Raw genomic sequence first — 19,267 nt, 5'->3', positions numbered from 1 at the left:
ACCCGGCCCGGTTCCAGCCCCGGGTCCCGGGTCAACCGGCCGGGCCGAGCCGGGTTTTAAAAACTATGGTGAATAGTCTCCACTGTTCATGATTGGACTCTGTCCGATCCAAACCTAAATGTATTGAATCAGGTCCAATCCTGAAAAAATAAATCTAATTTTTTATTTTTAATTATTTTTATTAAAAAATAGTATTTAACATTATTTAATGACACTATATAAATTAAAAGGAGATTGCATGATGACATAACATTTGCAGAATTTGATAATAGTTCTAATTTTGTTCCTGATGATTTGATTTTGTTGCATGCTCAAAAAACTATGAAAACTGTAGTTTTTGTTAAATGAATTTCACACATGATAAAATTATAGATAGTTTAATTAAATAAGAAAAAATATTTTATAGAAATTATTATTTATTTCAAGATGTAATAGCAGTAGTTAAATCTATAATATTTAAATTAAAAATTATCAATATATATATATATATATATATATCTTTTTTAGTTATTTTATAATCTCAATTTGAAAAATATTTTTAACTAAACATATTAAACTACTTTTTATTTAACCTCAATTTCAACCATAGTTTTAACCAAATATATATATAAATACCAAATCAACCTCATCCAAAAGTACTTTTTTTATAAAACAATTTTTTTCAAACAATAACCATAAAAGCTACCACAATACCAAACACATGGTAGGTCAAGGTGACTTGTGACCAGTACCTGTAAAAGATTTCTTTTGATAGATGTGGGGACTCTTACATGCTTAAGGAAATATAGTTTTAAAGAGAAAAGGTACAATAATATTATAGAGAAGGATACTCTCAAATATGTATGCAATAGAGAATGAAGATTATGAATATTTATTTGAAAGGATTCATAGTGTTTTTATAGCACATGAATCTTATTATTTTGTAAAGAGAAGGAGTTGGAGTGTAACTTCACCTTTATGATACTTTGAGTTATATTCTACTTATTTTATCTAATTTCATTTTATATTGATATTTTACATTTAAAATTAGTTCAAAATAATTTTAATCAGAATTATCTTTTTCTTCTTCAATCTCATCATTACCATGTCCATCATAATTTTCTTCATTGAATTGAAACTTGTCAATTTCATTATCTTTATTGACTTCCATATATCCATTAATTCTTAATATATCATTTAACTTCTCAATATTAATATAAAAAGATTATAATCTATATGAAGTTGAAATTTTATTCTAAATTGGCAGATGGTCAACTCGATATGCATTAACTAACTCATCAAGTTAAAAGACATCTTTCCCTATAGTTACTTCATCGTTATCATCCTAAACAACTTGACTTCTAGGTTTGGTTATTGCTACGGATAACCAATCAATCCTAGAACAATCATTTCTAAAGGAAGGAGTGTCCGTGTAATATACTTGTTGGCATTGCTTAACAAAAACAAAGACATCGTCGATGTTATGAAGTCTAACCTTTGTATTAATTTTAACCAAACCATGATGAGAATCTATTCTAGTTCCTATATCGGTGGTATCATATCAATAACATTTGAATAAAAAGACTTTATTATGCTCGCTATGGTATTGCAATTCAATAACCTTTTCCAACTTCCTATAATAATCAACTTTAAACTCATTACAAAATAATCTCTTAATATAAATTCTACTATTGTAGGTCTTTTTACCCTGAATATACTCTTTAGTATGAAAGATATATCCATTGATAAAATACCTATTATAGCACTTGACTTTCTTTTAGGACCCAAATATAGTAAATTCAAACTACCACTATCAATCCCTCCCATTTGATAAACCTAGTACAAGATTACAACCATTAATAGTTAAAGAGAAAGATATAATGAAATTAAGTATTATAAGAGTTAAAAATTATTACATATTGCTTATATGTGTTCTTAACCATGTGGCAAATTGTTCATCTTGTAATTAAAAATTTTAAAATTCAGTCAGATATGAATTTTGAGATAGTAAAAATAATGATGTTGCTTACAGGGAATTAATCAATCTATTAGTTTATGAGAGTATAAGATAAAAAATGTTTAAATAACATGTTGATATTATACTTACTAAATAAAAAGTCTTAATTTATCATAGTTGAATAGCATATAATTATATGCATGCCTGAATTTGTTTTTTGTTAAGTATATTCTCCTTATTTTTTTTAATAAAAGTCCTTTAGGATGAGAAAATATTGACAAATCCACAATTAAAAGCACTTCTCTATCATCATCATGTCCTGAAACAAGGTTGATTCTTGTTTTCAAATAAGACTCAAAATAGTACAAGATAAATATTGAGATATCTTCAATAATATAAGCCTCACATATCAAAAAATCAACATACACATTATTTTAGCTTTTTTTAAGGTTGGACAAGTATCTGCATGAAATTAAATGAATATTTTAAATTAAAACCTAAAGAAAATAGAAATTTAATTAGAATACATGTGTAATCCTTAACCTCTTGAACAAATACATCTATTTGTACTGGATAATCTTTTCAAGTTTTATTTCAAATAGTAAATATATAAGTAAATGCTTTATTGAGTCGAAGAAGGAAGGAGAGAATATCATCTTAAATTTATATATTACTTGAATGATATTTAGTTCAAGCTTCTTCATGTGTTGGGTATGCAACTTGTTAGAACATATATCTCTAAAAAAATAATTGATTTCTATGAGTGTATCTAATATCTTTTTTTACAATAAATCCTAGTAAGCAAGTGGAATGAGTGTTTGCATATATATGTGACAATCATGAATCTTCATTCCATGTAATATGTCATCCTTTAAATTCACCAATTTAGATATTGTCAAAGCATATTCATCAGGAAAATACAGACTCTTATGTCATTGGTAGATAAGTAACTGTTCATTCTTATCTAAGGTAAAACTGATTTTAGGCTTTGTGACCCGTGACCCATCATAAATCAATTTCATATTTTTATGGTAACAAAACAAAGGTACATTCATTATAACCTTCATATTGTTATTTATCTTCCCTTTCACGTTCATCATCGTGTTAAAAATAATCCAAACATGTTATTTTCACTATGCATGACATCTAGATTATAAAAGAGGAGATTAGTCTTTTAATAAGAAAGCTTCTAAAAAATACTTTGTTTTATCTAATTATAGGTCACACAAAAATTAGGAAACTTCTGCTTAACTGATTGAAAACCAAACACAATGCCCTCATATTGTGAGGCCACGTCATATGATTCTTCACCCAATGGTACTGATGGGCAACATCCATTTTAACTCTACCTACAAAGAAGTGTTTTTTTTATACTTGTGATCAATTGGCAAAAACTTTTGATAATAATAATAATAATAATAAACTTTATTGCTATTTGTTAAAGTAAAGATCTTTTTATTTTTCATACAATATAAACATGTTAATTTTTCATGCTTTCTTCAACCAAAAACCATCTTATGCACATGAGAATCATGTTTTCTCAAGATATCATACATCAAAGTCCTGAATAACCATGACTGGTTCAATTTTTCAATCAATGGTCGAAAACAAATATCTATATTCCTACCTAGATTATTAAGAATTGGTATGACCATATATAAAAATATAAACTCCAGTCTCATACACATGATTAGTAACAAGTTGTAAACTGTGAGTATCACTTGCCAAGAAGAATATTGTGCAGCAAATGACCTAAATGGATTGAACTCGTCTATACATAATCTAACAAATATGTTTTGTGATTCCATTAAAAATTGAGAATGCACCCTATTAAACTGCTTCTAGACTTTAATATCAAAAGGGTGAACCATGACTTCATTCATCATGTCATATGCTCAATAGTATCTAGAGATATGAATAAATTTTATATTCTAGGATTGATTGGAAAGTATATTCATTTTATATGTAAAACAAGAGTCCTTCCCCTGCTAGTTGTGGGTTTATATCGAGTATGCTCATAAGTTTTGCACTCGCTTAAATCTTTATTTTCAAGTTAGTACAACATGCAGAAGTTTGGACACTTGTTTCTATTTTGGTATCCTAGGCTAAGGGGTTTTATGATGGATTTATTAGTATAAAGCTCTTTTTTTTTCCAGCCTATTCCCTTCAAGTAAAATGCTTCATGTTCTTTCAAAAATTATATCATAATTGGCTTAACTTAGATTATAATCTGACTTGATGGTGAATACCTATGTAACGACCAATAATTTATTATGATTTGTACACATATCCTATAATTGTTTGTCAGAATCTTTTAAAAGTTTAAAAAACTTGGTTACGTCTGCATTTAGTTCTTCATCTAGAATTAAACAGTCACTTGTATAACCCTAATTCATTCTCATTGCATCTATAACTATACTCCTATAACGATTACTATTATCATTTATAACTCCATGCATGTTGATAGAACTATATATTGACCTAATCATCCTTTCTACCATGGTCTAGTAAGGAAGATACAGTTCTCCGTGTACAAATTAGCACAAGTATTTTTTCATGAAACCTTTTTGTATAACATGAATTGTAACATCTGGATTAAGAAAATTTTTATTTTTACACCTCTTCCATAAATATCTAATATTATTTCCACTAATATTCCTTAAATTTTATAGTGCATAATTAATAAAATTTTCTTTTTCATTACAATAATCCATCCTACACAATAAAAAATTTTCATTACAATAATCCATCCTACACAATTCTTTGAGTGAAACTCGATACTTCCAGAAATAATAATTTATTACTTATATGAAACACATATAAAATATTGATACATGTATTAATTAATAACGTGAACTAAATAAATTATCGGTACTCAATTAATTAGCAATCATTAGTTGAATTTAAAATTATTTAATTAGTTTTAATTGTACCCTTTAATGATTATCAATTTTCTCTGAAAAATTCAAATTCTTTCAAATTTACCTAAATTTACAACTTAACAATAAATTTAACAAAATGTGAAATGTACCCATTAATAAACTTATTATTTATTTCATTATAAAACATCTAAGTTCTAAAATCAAACACAACGCCATCAAATGACAAACAAATATAATTTTTTAAAATTTCAAACAAACTCTAACATGAATAAATTATACATTCATATAATAGATTCATGTAAGAAAAGGCTATAAAACAAGTAAACACACAAACAAACTATATATATTACATAAAAATGTCAAAATATTAACATAAAAAAATGGGTTACAGCAAAAAATGGATAGGTCTATTTAAAAACAAATTAAACCAGAACATAGATATTGATAGATTGAGTGTTAGGGTAACCAAATTTATGATGATAAGAGCTTGATTTATGATAAAATAAGAGGGAAATGTGTTGTTTTTTACAAAAAAAAAAAAAAGGAATAAGTAGAAAAAAATAAAGGAGGAGGGGTTTGTAAGTATTACTGACAAATTCACCAATGAATATTGGCGACAATTATATTTTAACGGTAATTCTATTTGTAACAGTGATACATTATATTTCTATATTTTTCATTAATTGATTTCCAACTGCAACTTTTATGGTATTTATTGATGAAACTTTTCTGCTAAAGAATACTGAGGGAAACAACGACGTCATTTTCTATTGGTAAATGTCACCATAATTTACCGACAATATTTATTATGTCAATATTTTCATTTTTATTTAATAATTTTCTTGTAGTATTTTCTCTAAACATCAATACAATATTTCGTTAAAGTTTTTTTAACTTTTTGGTACTGTCGTTAACTTCTATACAAATTCTAATATTGATATATTGTCTACTATGAAAACCCTAATACTAATAATAAATTGAGTTTATGATGATTTATCATTATTCATGTATAGTGATTATGCATGTCCTAACAACTCATGTTGAATGCATTAAAAAAATATAATTTATAAAACAATTAAGAATCTTAATTGCGGTGTGTTTAGTTAACACCTTTAAATCCTTATCCTATTGATGTACAAAGTCTTAGTATATATAAAATCTCTTAATTTATTTAATTAATTAATATTTATTTTGTGACGTAACAGTAATGCATTCGTGGTTTAACGACATCAATCAACCTCATAGGCCCTGTTTTCATATACATATAGAAATATATATACTACAAATTGCTAATCTTTTACTATAATTTTGTAACCCTACACAGCACATTTGTAACTTGGAGCACATGCATTGACCTCGTCTACCATATGTATTCACCAACAGAGCCTTGTTGCCCTACCTCCCCATCAGTGTGGAATATATAATTAGCAATGACCAGTGCTTAAGTATAGCTAGTTGATATATGCATGTGTTCATATATGTAGACTTGGGATTTTCTTGCCGAATAGCAGATGCTGCATGCATCATTGCTGGCATTGGATTTGTAGCTTAATTTTTAACATTTTTCCTGCATTATAGATTCTAGTGATAGCTCTTGGACGTTTTCTCCTCTCCAGGACAGCAAGAAAGCGGCCCACCAGAATTTTACTAAGAAATGTGAACGTAATTTTTTGGATTGGGAATAATTCGTGCAGTTCATAGCCTTTTCCTTCCCCTCTCCAACGTTTTTCTCTTTGTTTTTAGTGGGTATTTTCTTTGATGAAGACATCTCTTGATGCTAGCTGCTTCCTTGCTTCTAGGTTTGTCAGCAGTGAGTTAGAGTCGGCAAGTGAACAGTGAACTAGCTATAGCGCAAACAAAAGGAGCCAAAGCTAGCTTTCATTTAGTAAGACAGATACCCTGGGATGGTAATGGAGGTGAAAACGAAAGCAAGAGCAAGTTTTGGAAGGTTGAAAATAAGTTACGATAAAGAATAATGTAAATAATATTTTGTGATCCTACGTAATATATAGTTTTTGAATATATTATTAGAACTATTTTAATGACCCAGCAAAAATTTGGATTTCACAAGAAAGTGATGTACCGATGAAAATTTGAAGTGTAAAGAACTCACTTAAAAATCATATTTTACCTAACAGTACTGTTGAATCTGCTTGTGCTAAACGTCAATCTAATCCTTTATAAAGGCTACTTATTAACATGATATTGGTACCTAGATCACCTTGAGTTCCTGTACCAAATATCTCCATCATGATTTGTAAAGTAGAAGAAAAAGGAACTGCAGATGGAAGCAAAGATTATACAGAAGATGGGACTGTGGACATCAAGGGCAATCCTGCGTTAAGATCAAAGTCAGGAAGATGGAAAGCTTGTTCCTTTATATTAGGTAAGTTACTAAGTTAATCTCCCTGCTAGCTACTACATGTTTACTATCCATGAAATAGCCCTATCAAGTTTGGCTCGAAATGAATAAGCTTTTGCTTCCATTTTGTAACAGTGTATGTTGTTGTGGTCTCAATGATAGGGTATGAAGTGTTTGAGAGGATGGCATACTACGGGATAGCATCGAATCTAGTGTTGTATTTGACAAGGAAGCTCCATGAAGGCACTGTAACATCTTCAAACAATGTCACCAACTGGGCTGGTACTGTATGGATATTGCCGATTTTCGGTGCTTACATTGCAGATGCTCATCTGGGCCGATTCAGGACTTTTGTCATTGCATCAGGAATTTATCTATCGGTACCAATTAAGTCTTAATTTCTACAAGATCATCATGCTCTTAATGTTTCAATTTTCTTGGGACATCTTATACTGATATTTCTGTTTGAATTGAACAACCATGTGGTTGTTCATAGAGAATCAGAAACCACATGCATTATACTGATATTTCTGCTTGTGGGGAAGAGCAGTTTAGACATGATTTTCGTTTTGATGGAGACATGCACTTTTGCTGTCGTATGTGACTTGATGTTTAAAATCTTATCCTTCTTAATTACATTGACTTTTGCTCCTTCTTTCAGTTTCATCATGTAGTGCCATCTGGGCTCCTTAATGAGATTTTTAAATGTTTGTGACATCTTTATATCAAAACCATCTAAAATAACCTAAACAATCATCGATTATGATGCTTTTACAGTCCAAACACACTTTCAATCGCAAAACTAAACCTAGGTTTAGCCCTCGATCCATGTTCTCATTAAGTATGTAATTCGGATTATGCATCATATACGCCATCGTAGAATCATGGAGTGTATTAAATTCCACAACGTTCTCATGGCTTCGAAGTAACTGATCATTTGATCCTCCAACATGTATAACCGAACAGGGAATGTCCCTGTTAACCCTGGCTGTTTCGGTGCCTGCCCTGAGGCCGCCATCCTGCGGTGATGGCATCAAAGACGAGGCATGTGACAAAAAGGCCTCAGCCTTACAAAAGGGCATATTCTACGGTGCACTATACATAATAGCAGTTGGTACTGGTGGAACCAAGCCCAACATCTCTACCATGGGGGCAGACCAATTCGACGATCTTGAACCCAAGGAAAAGCAGCAGAAGCTCTCATTCTTCAACTGGTGGATGTTCAGTATTTTCTTTGGCACTCTTTTCTCAAACACATTCTTGGTTTACATACAAGACAACGTAGATTGGGCCCTTGGTTATGGCATTCCTACCATGGGGCTCGCACTTTCGATCATTGTGTTCTTCGCCGGCAATTCATTCTATAGGCACAAATTGCCTACAGGGAGTCCGTTCACCAAGATGGCACAAGTACTTGTGGCTGCTGTTAGGAAGTGGAAGGTTAGCCTCCCAAATGATCCAAAAGAGCTTCACGAACTAGGGATAGAAGAGTCTGCTAAATCTGCAAGAAATAGAATTGACCATACCAATTTATTAAGGTCGATCCTCTAAGTTTCACAAATTATTAGCTAAACTGTTTAATTTGTACCTAATATTATTTTCCACAGCTGTTATAACTCATTACCAGCTACCTTAATCTCCATATTTGTGCACTGGCAGATTGCTTGACAAAGCTGCTGTAAAGAGTGGACCAACCTCACCTTGGATGCTATGTCCAGTGACTCAAGTTGAAGAAACCAAGCAAATGATAAAAATGCTTCCTGTTTTAATGGTCTCATTCATACCTAGTGCCATGTTAGCTCAATTAAGCACGTTTTTCGTAAAACAAGGGACAACCTTAGACAGAAGCATGGGACCCCATTTCGAAATCCCTCCGGCATGCCTCGGAGCATTTGTGACAATCTTCATGCTCGGAAGCCTCGTGTTGTATGATCGTTACTTGGTCCCAGTAGCTAGACACTACACAAAAAACCCGAGAGGGATTACTTTGCTGCAAAGAATGGGGACTGGTATGATCTTGCATATTATTGTCATGATCATAGCTTTGGTAGTTGAAAGGAAAAGACTTAGTGTTGCAAGAGAACATAATATTGTAGGCAAACTAGAAGTAGTGCCTCTCAGCATTTTTGTCCTCCTACCTCAGTTTGCTTTAGTAGGGATTTCTGATACGTTCTTGGAAGTAGCCAAGCTAGAGTTTTTCTATGATCAGGCCCCGGAAGGAATGAAAAGCTTGGGGACTTCATATTTCTGTAGCAGTATTGGAGTTGGGAATTACCTCAGCAGTTTTATCCTGTCAACGGTTTCTGGGATCACTAAGAAACATGGCCATAAAGGGTGGATTCTGGACAATCTAAATCTCTCTCGCATAGACTATTATTATGCATTCTTGGCCATCTTGGGCTTTCTCAACTTCCTCCTCTTTTTGCTTGTGGCAAACTACTTTGTTTATAATGTCGACAAGGACTCCAAAAGGGATTTGCAGAGAGCAATGGAAACTTCCTCTAGCAAAAGTCCAGTTCAGAATTTATAATGAAGACTCGTAGGCTGGGTATTCGATGTCCTTTGGAGCTTATTGTATCATCTCTTGCTATAAGAAATGTCTTTTTGATTTACAAACATAAATTTCATTTGTCTTTAGCAATGAGCTATAACACTGTAATTCAAACTGTTATTAAACTTGGCCTAGATTTTATAATAATATAATAAAAACAATTATATTGACACTGTCAAAACTCAATGATTTTTTTTTATTTTTTTAAAAACAAAATGTTTAACCCTTTTTTTAAAAAAAAAATAATAAATTCTCTCATCGGATTTGTAGGCTGAAACTTGTACCAAATCCACCCTTGAATGAATTCATGTTCGTTTAAAAGATTAGCAACAAAATAGCATTTTCCTCCAATTTTGTACTAGAACCCTAGAATTGATAATTTGGGTTTCTTTTTTCTTTCCCTCCTCCTAGAACTACTAGAACCATGAAATAAAGATTAAGAAACATCTTGCCAACTAAGTTTGAGTTCAATTGAAGGGTTTCTTGACAAACTCTTCTTCGTCTTCTCCATTTTTCTCCTTCTCAATTTCTAGCTATACTCTCTCTTATTCCTTATTGTCAAAACCAACCCTCTCACTATATATTCCTTATTGCTTCTCCTTTGTTGTTTACACAAAATTTATCTCAAGCTCTCCATTTGAAAGGACATGCATGTTGTATTGGATGAGAAAACAAATGAGAAGAAGATGTTCTTCTTTCCTAAGTTAGATGTCGGCCTTAAAAGGAAAAGAGAAAGGGATTTTCTAGTTTTTATTTACAAAAATATCATTACATAGTCTATGTGTCATTTTTTTATATTTTATAAGAACATCAACACTTTTGCAAAACCTTACACAACTCATTATTCTAAAATTATATAAAAATATATCATGAGATTTTTTATAAAATTTCATCAAAATCCAAGACTAATCTAGAATAAAAACCAAGGCAATTACACACTGAAAAAATCCTCAATAAGCTAAGATCAATTTGACCTCAAAAACCAAGGCAAATACCAATAGAAATAAGCTTAGACAGACCGCTACCAACAAGGCTTGAAAACCAAGGCAAATATCTATGAAATCGGCCACAATAGTTTGAAATCACTAGGCTTGAAAACAAAAACAGATAATCATTGAAATGGTCACAACTAGCTAAGACCAGATAGGCTCAAAAATCAAAGTAAATATCCATTAAAATAGGATGTGATGGCCCATAATCCACTTAACCCCAAAACCAAGAAAAATAACCATCAAAATGGGCCTAAATTAGCTAGGATAAACCAGTCGCGAAACCTTTAGCAAATACCCAACAAAATGGATCTTGATGAGCAAAGACCAACCAGACCTGAAAACCAAGGCAATTACATGTGAAAATGAGCCCTGAAGTGCTGGGACCAATTAGGACCAAAAACAAAGGCTAGTACCCACCAAAATAGGCCATGATGAGATTAGACATCCCAGCCAAAAAACTAAAAAAGATAACCTGTGAAACCCAACAGTCAAAACCAGCTATAACCGAAACCCAAGACAAAAACACAATGAAATGGCCTTTGATGGACTAGGACGAATCAGGAGTAAAAACCAAGGTAAACATTCACTAAAACAGGTTAGGACCAAATCAGTCTGAAAAACTAGGCAAATATACACTAAAACAAACTCTGAAGGGATAGGACCAAAATACACACAAAAACAATCTTCGATGTGTCGAGACCAACCACGCCCTAAAAGAAAAAAGCAACTACCCACCGAAATAGGCATTAACAAGGCCTTGATGTTATTATAATAACGAATTCTAAAAGCCAAGGCAAATACCCATTGAATAGGGCATTTTGTGTGTATTCTAAAAGCCAAGGCAACTACCCACCGAAATAGGCATTAACAACTTTGACACTCCTGCACTTGGGATAAGACATCAACTCTTTGATCGTGTCAAATACCCATCGAAACAGGCCTCGATAATCTAGGATCAACTTAGAAAAAAAAAAAACCAAGGCAATTACATATTGGAATGGCCGCTAATAGGTCAAGATCAGTCAACCTGAAAATTAAAGTAAGAACCAACAAAAATAGGTCATGATGGACCGTTACCGATCGAGCTTAAAAGCTAAAGAAAATACCTATGAATGGGCCATCAAGGTCCATAACCAACCAAACATGAAAACCAATGCAAATACCCACCAAAACAAGCACAACAAGTCACTACCAAGCATGCCTAAAAACCAAGGCAAATAACCGCATAAATGGGCCTTAATAAGTAGGGACAACTAACCCAAAAACCAAGGGTAATTCATATAGAAAGGGGCCCCGATGTATTAAGACCAACTAGACTCGAAAACCAAGGCAAATACTCACTAAAATGGGATTTGTAAGCCAAGACAAACCTAGCCTAAAAACCAAGTAAAAAATATCTTAAAACTGGTCATAGACCATGACCAACCAAGTCCAAAAAACAAGGAAAATACTTATTAAAATAGGCTCCGATAGCCAAAACCAGCCAAGCCTAAAACCCATGGCAAATACACACTGAAATGGCTCCTAATGAACCTGGATAAATCAGGCCCCAAAACCAAGGTAAATATATATTGAGATAGGCATGGGCTAATTGAGCTTGAAAAGCTAGGCAAATACATATAAAAAAATAAGACAAAATACTTCTGAAACAAGTCATAATAGGCCTTAACAAACTGAGCTTGAAAACAAAGGCAAATACTTGCTGAAACATGCCTTCAAGGGTAGGGAAAAACCAAGCCTGAAATTTAAAGCAAATACCTACCAAAACAGGCCATGTCGGGTCGTCACCAACTAGAGCCTAAAAATCAATGCAAATAAACACTAAAATAGTCCACGACATGTCAAGACCAACCAAGCCTAAAAATAGGTAAATACCCATTGAAACAAACCCCGACATACGGGGACCAATTAGGCCGGAAAACCATGGCAAATACTAATGAGACAAGCATTAAAGAGCAAGGTCAAATCAAACCTAAAATCAAAGGCAAATACTTATCGAGTCGATCCTTCATGGTCTAAGACTAGAGGGCGTGGCTTGTTAGGGCCTAATTTTGTAGGTATTTGCCTTGCTTTTCATTGTATATTTTAATCTCTATTATAATCATTGTAACCTACCTCAATATTTTATTCTTTATTATAATCACTGTATATATAAATCGTTGAATAAATTAAATTCATCTCGTTAATCATCGTCAACATGGTTAACTAAGTATCAGGACATCTTTTTATGTTCTATCAATAAAACTGATAACACCAATATCATTCTCTTAGCTATCATCAGACATGATAGGTTAAGTACATGTATGTCAATATATTGATTAATATGGATATCAATTTCTTAGTTGTCATTAACATGATAGGCTAAATATCATAATATCTTACATATCTATCAATATAACTAAATATCATAACATCTTAAATGTTTATCGATAAATCGATTAATATCGATATCAATTCATGAGCTACCGTTAACATGATAGGCTAAGTACTAGAACATCTTGCATGTCTATCAATATATCAATTAATATCGATGTCAATTCCTTAGCTACAATTAGCATAATAAGCTAAGTACCAAAGCATGTTACATGCCTATCAATAAATCGATTAATAGAGATATCAATTTTTAATACACGTTAACATGATGGGATAAGTATCAAAACAATATCTTACACGTTTGTCAATTTATCGATTAGTATCAATATTAATTCCTTAGCTACCATTAACATAATAGATAAGTGTCAGAACATCTTACATGTCTATCAATATATTAATTAATACTGACATCAATTCTTTAGTTACCGTTAACATGATAAGCTATGTGTTTGAAAAATTTTTAGTCAACGAGTATAGGCAATTACATCTTTATACTTATAGGGCGTTTATTTGCCTAGAAAGTGGTTTTCTGAAAATCACTTTCCAAACTTTATTGTGTTTATTTGCTATTAGAAAATTAATCAATGAAAAACACTTTCTAATCAAAGGAAAATTTGACTTGATTTCCAAGAAAGTGTTTTTCTTTTATTTTAGGCGGAAAACATCATCCAGAAGTTGTGAAAAAATTAGAAATATTATATTACTTGTTGATTATATCAAATCCGGTCCTTAAACTTTTGATTGATATATATATTTTGTTTTAATTATTTTTTTAATTTCATCCCTTCAAATTTTAAATTTAATTTTTATATTAACTTTGGTTCTTATTTTTATGATTATTTTTTGCTTTTCTCTTATTATTTGTTTAATTGAAATTTTTTATCTATTAAATATAATCCTCATTATTTTGATTATTACTATTTTATTTGAAATAATTTATGAAATTATAATTATTATTATTATTATTTTAATTTCATCATATTTTAATTTTTTTTATTTGTTATATTTGATCTCTATTATTTTGATTATTATTTATTTTATTTGAGATAATTTATTAAATTAAATATTTTTTTCAATTTCATTCTCATTTAACTTTTTAATTTATAAGATTTTTTCTTTTTAATTTGTAAGATTTGTTCTTATTATTTTAATAAACTTAAAAAAATATAATATAATAAGCTATTTTTCAACTTATTTTTCATAACATAATCAAATACTGGAAAATATTTTCTAACTTATTTTTTATAATACTACCAAATATCAAAAAATAATTCACTTTATAAGAAAACTACATTCTAACAAACACACAGGACTTTAATTTAATTCAAATCTCTTTTTCAAATTTACTTCATAATTTCTTATTTAAAGTCGAGTCATTTGATAATTCAACCTCAAAACATAATTCTTATGATTTTCATTTTTAAATTTAGTCATCAATTATACAACATTTAAGAAAAATAACAATAAAAAAATTATAAAATCTAAATAGAACGAGGTATTAGACACTTACCCGATATTCTAGTTCCACGAGCTCCCTTCAGGTAAGTCTCAATTACGAATGCCCTAATGACATTTCCAAGAGGTGTATTTATTACTATACAATTAAACTCATTTCAAGGAATCTATACCATACATCAAAATTTTTCATCTACATTTTTAAAAATTTTGCACACATCTTGGTTCAATTTTCCATCAACTCTCAAATTTTTATAAAATCATTAATTTGATGTGTAATTTCTTTAACTTACCTGCTTAGTTTAATTCAATCTTATCCATACTTTTCTTTGCATGATAGCATTTAAGATAAAATACCAAAACAATTCAATTAAATTGTAATTAATTTCACAAGTCCTTTCAAATTCTTTAAACTAGGAATTTGATTAATTTTAATAAGATTTACAATGTTGTTATATTTTCCTACAATTTATTATTTGAATATGTTAGCTTTCAATATCCACATTATTACACCTTTACATTTTTAATGTAATAACTTTAGCGTACTTGTATTTTTTTATGACCATAACAACCTTTATCTCTATACATTCATAATTTTTCTTTTATGATGCATCATTTCTTACATTTATGGATGCTATTGCAGTCCTTATTTAAATATTTTTTTTGTTATCATTACAACATCCTCACATATTGATGGTTGTCATAGTATCATGTTTGTACACTTGTAGGTTATCTAACTTGTAAGTATCTTAAAAAATGAGGTAATTATTATTTTTAAAATATTTTGAAATAATATTTTTTTATTTTAAAAGAATTATTTTTATATTAATATAATAAAATTATTTGAAAATTTTAAAAAAAATATTAAATTAAAAATTAAATTAAATTTAAAAAATTTAAAACATTTTCAAAACGGAGTGCAAATACACCCAGCAGCCTATGTCAGTACACTCTTAGGCTATCAAACTGCCCTTGGATACTCGAATTCATGGCTGTCACAGCAGCCTCTATTTGTCCACCTTTAAAGCCATCGCAGCAGCCTTTGAACGCCAATTCATTGTTGTAAGAGCAGAGCATCTATTCATCCAATTTTAAGTTATTGAAACAGCCTCTACACACACAAATTCATGACTGTCACAAAAGCATCTATTCATTCAATTTTAAGCCATCAAAACAGTGTATACACACACAAATTCATATGAAATTCAAACAAGATTTTCACTTTCATTCAATACCTCCACAGGCCAGCCCTAGATACAAGTTTTACCCGATATTTTTCTTTCAATAACCTTGAGAGTTTTAATCTATTTAGGAGTAAAGTTTTTTTACACCAGAGGTCTCGAACCTGTAAAAAAACATCCATGCTTAGGCCTAGACTTGGGAATGGATTCCGTCAAGACAGACATGAAAGTTTAACCTCAAAAGGGTAGAACTTGTCATAATCTGGTAACTTTATCCATCCTTAAATAGCAAAAGATTGTCTCAGAATCAAGAAACCCACAAGAAAATCCGGAAGATAGAATGTCTTCTAACTGTTATTCAATTCAAACCATAGTTAACCACTTAAAGCACTGCACCAAGCTGAAACAGCTACAATCTATGTATGCTGTCATGGTGAAAACCAATACAAACCAAGATTGTTACTTAATGAATCAATTTATATCAGCCCTTTCTACTTTTAACCGTATGGATTATGCAGTTTTAGCCTATACCCAGATGGAAAATCCTAATGTTTTTGTGTATAATGCAATGATTAAAGGGTTTGTTCAAAGCTATCAACCAGTTCAGGCTCTTGAATTGTACGTTCAAATGCTAAGAGCTAATGTTTCTCCTACAAGTTATACATTTCCTTCGTTGATAAAAGCTTGTGGCTTGGTTTCACAGTTGAGGTTTGCAGAAGCTGTTCATGGTCATGTTTGGAGAAATGGGTTTGATTCACACGTGTTTGTTCAAACTTCTTTGGTTGATTTTTACTCAAGTATGGGTAGAATTGAAGAATCTGTAAGGGTGTTTGATGAAATGCCTGAAAGAGATGTCTTTGCTTGGACTACAATGGTTTCTGGTCTTGTGCGGGTCGGTGATATGAGTTCTGCTGGGAGATTGTTTGATATGATGCCTGATAGGAATTTAGCTACTTGGAATACTTTGATTGATGGGTATGCAAGATTGAGAGAGGTTGATGTGGCGGAGTTGTTGTTTAACCAAATGCCTGCAAGAGATATTATTTCATGGACTACAATGATCAATTGTTATTCTCAGAATAAGAGATTTAGAGAAGCATTGGGGGTTTTTAATGAGATGGCAAAACATGGGATTGGCCCAGATGAAGTGACCATGGCAACTGTGATTTCAGCTTGTGCTCATCTTGGAGCCCTTGACTTGGGGAAGGAAATACATTACTACATTATGCAGCATGGATTTAACCTTGATGTCTATATAGGTTCGGCATTGATTGATATGTATGCCAAGTGTGGGAGTCTAGATAGATCCCTTTTGATGTTCTTCAAGTTGCGAGAGAAGAACTTGTTCTGTTGGAATTCAGTGATTGAAGGGCTTGCTGTTCATGGATATGCAGAAGAAGCACTGGCAATGTTTGACAAGATGGAGAGGGAGAAAATTAAGCCAAATGGGGTTACATTTGTAAGTGTTTTAAGTGCCTGCAATCATGCAGGACTTATTGAAGAAGGTCGTAAGAGGTTTGCGAGTATGACACGAGATCATTCCATCCCTCCTGGAGTTGAACATTATGGATGCATGGTTGATCTCTTGAGCAAAGCTGGCTTGCTTGAAGAAGCACTGCAATTGATAAGAACAATGAAGTTGGAACCTAATGCTGTTATTTGGGGTGCGTTGCTAAGTGGATGTAAGCTTCACAGGAACTTGGAGATTGCTCAGGTTGCTGCTAATAAATTGATGGTTTTGGACCCTGGCAACAGTGGATATTACACTCTTTTGGTTAACATGAATGCTGAAGTTAACAGATGGGGCGAGGCTGCAAAGATCAGGTTAACCATGAAGGAGCAGGGGGTAGAAAAAAGATGCCCTGGCTCCAGTTGGATCGAGATGGAAAGTCAGGTTCATCAATTTGCGGCATCTGATAAATCTCATGCAGCTTCTGATGAGATTTACTCGTTGCTGGCTGAATTAGATTGGCAGATGAAGCTAGCGGGCTACGTACCTGAACTATGGTCTGTTGTGTAGCAGCGTGGCATTTAAAGTTCACTGGATGTTACTACACGTTTGTTTGGGATTAAGTGAAGCAGAGAGACAGTGGAGCAGAGGCGTAGTTCAATCTCACATGAAAAGGTTATCCAGATGATAAAATGAAAATTCTTCCGTTGCCATTAATTTTTGCCCCTTGACTATTTCGCATCTGGCCTTAATATGTTCTTGCCTCAAAAGTCACCTTTCTATTTGCTTTCTACTCTATCTTGTATAGTGGTACTCACAAGTTTGATCCATCCTGCATTACCAATTAATTATTTAGCACAGTTTGATTATTTATGCACCAGCCCTGCATACATCTTAAATGCGATGTGCAGATTGTTGAAAATTCTGTACAGAAATGTAGAGGTATGTTGAGCTCTGTGTTTGTCATTCTTATTCAGCTGTAGTGACAGGCACTGATATATGTTGGATGTGATGGCATAGATGATTCTGGGTCACGGATTGCGCTTATGGTACCAAGGGATGAGGTCACAGAGACAAGGGTGACTGTTATGAAATAACGGGTGGAAAAAGAAGTCCTGGGTGCGTTGTATTGTTAACCTGCTCAGATATGCTTCATTTTTCTTTTTTCAAGAAGGATGCAAGTGACAATATTAGCATGCTGTCCTGGTGTATTCAAACTAATCACTTCATTTTTTCTCTAACTTGTGTAATTAAACAGGAAATGTCCCTGTTAACCCTGGCTGTTTCGGTGCCAACACTGAGGCCTCCATCTTGTGGACATGGTATCAAAGAAGCGGGATGTGACAAAAGGCATCTGCTTTACAGAAGGACATATTCTATGGCGCATTGTACATAATAGCATTAGCAGCTGGTTCTGGTGGAAACAAGCCTAATACATCCACCATGGGACTGATAAATTTGGTGATTTTTAACCTAAAGAAGACCAAAAGCTATCATTCTTTAATTGGTGGATGTTTAACATTTTTTTGGTGCCATTTTCTCAAGCACCTTCTAGGGGTACATACAAGATGATGCGAGTTGAGCCCTTGGTTATGCCCTTCCAACAATGGGTGTGGCAGTTTCCATTATTGTTTTAATGGTAGGCACTCCATTCTACAGAAACAAATTGCCCCCATTGAGCCTATTCACCAGGATGGATCAAGTAATCGTAGCTTCTGTGAGGAAGTGGAAGGTACCCGTCCCAGGTGACCCAAAACAGCTGCATGAGCTTAGCCTGGATGAGTACATAGGATCAGGGAAATTCGGAACTGCCCATATACCTCTTCACTTGGGTTTGATACTCCACATTTTATATCTCCAATATTCAATTTAATAATGATTTGAGAATTTTTGTTGCCATTTGTTCCTTTTCTATACCCAGTTCCAGCAACATCGACAATCATCATTCAACATTCACAGCATCAAAATACTTGCATCGTTATATATCTACCATAGTCTACCCTTTCAGCCATTTTCCTAGATCTTACTAGCTCTGGTCTGCCTGCAGATTCCTTGACACAGCAGCAGTGGAGAGCGGCTCAAGGT

At 32.4% G+C, this 19,267-nt stretch overlaps 2 protein-coding genes and 1 pseudogene across 2 annotated transcripts; all 3 read left to right on the top strand.

Moving 5' to 3' along the window:
• Positions 1 to 7,045: 7,045 nt before the first annotated feature.
• On the top strand, positions 7,046 to 9,804 carry LOC105125621 (protein NRT1/ PTR FAMILY 5.2-like). Its single transcript, XM_011026147.1, has 4 exons — positions 7,046 to 7,204; positions 7,343 to 7,560; positions 8,147 to 8,718; positions 8,840 to 9,804. The coding sequence occupies exons 1-4, from the start codon at positions 7,069 to 7,071 to the stop codon at positions 9,708 to 9,710; spliced, it is 1,797 nt and encodes a 598-aa protein (XP_011024449.1). The 5' UTR covers positions 7,046 to 7,068; the 3' UTR covers positions 9,711 to 9,804.
• Positions 9,805 to 16,237: 6,433 nt separating this feature from the next.
• LOC105125851 (basic helix loop helix DNA-binding superfamily protein) lies at positions 16,238 to 17,232 on the top strand. Its single transcript, XM_011026500.1, has 2 exons — positions 16,238 to 17,142; positions 17,223 to 17,232. The coding sequence occupies exons 1-2, from the start codon at positions 16,238 to 16,240 to the stop codon at positions 17,230 to 17,232; spliced, it is 915 nt and encodes a 304-aa protein (XP_011024802.1).
• A 981-nt stretch (positions 17,233 to 18,213) lies between these two features.
• Positions 18,214 to 19,267, top strand: part of LOC105125850 (protein NRT1/ PTR FAMILY 5.2-like) — a 5,953-nt pseudogene continuing 4,899 nt past the window's right edge.

This window comes from Populus euphratica, unplaced genomic scaffold (genome assembly GCF_000495115.2).
Source record: "Populus euphratica unplaced genomic scaffold, PopEup_1.0 scaffold58.1, whole genome shotgun sequence".
In the NCBI taxonomy this organism is placed as follows: domain Eukaryota; kingdom Viridiplantae; phylum Streptophyta; class Magnoliopsida; order Malpighiales; family Salicaceae; genus Populus; species Populus euphratica.
Note: the sequence above shows the minus strand (reverse complement) of the source record. Positions and strands in the feature narration are given on the sequence as shown.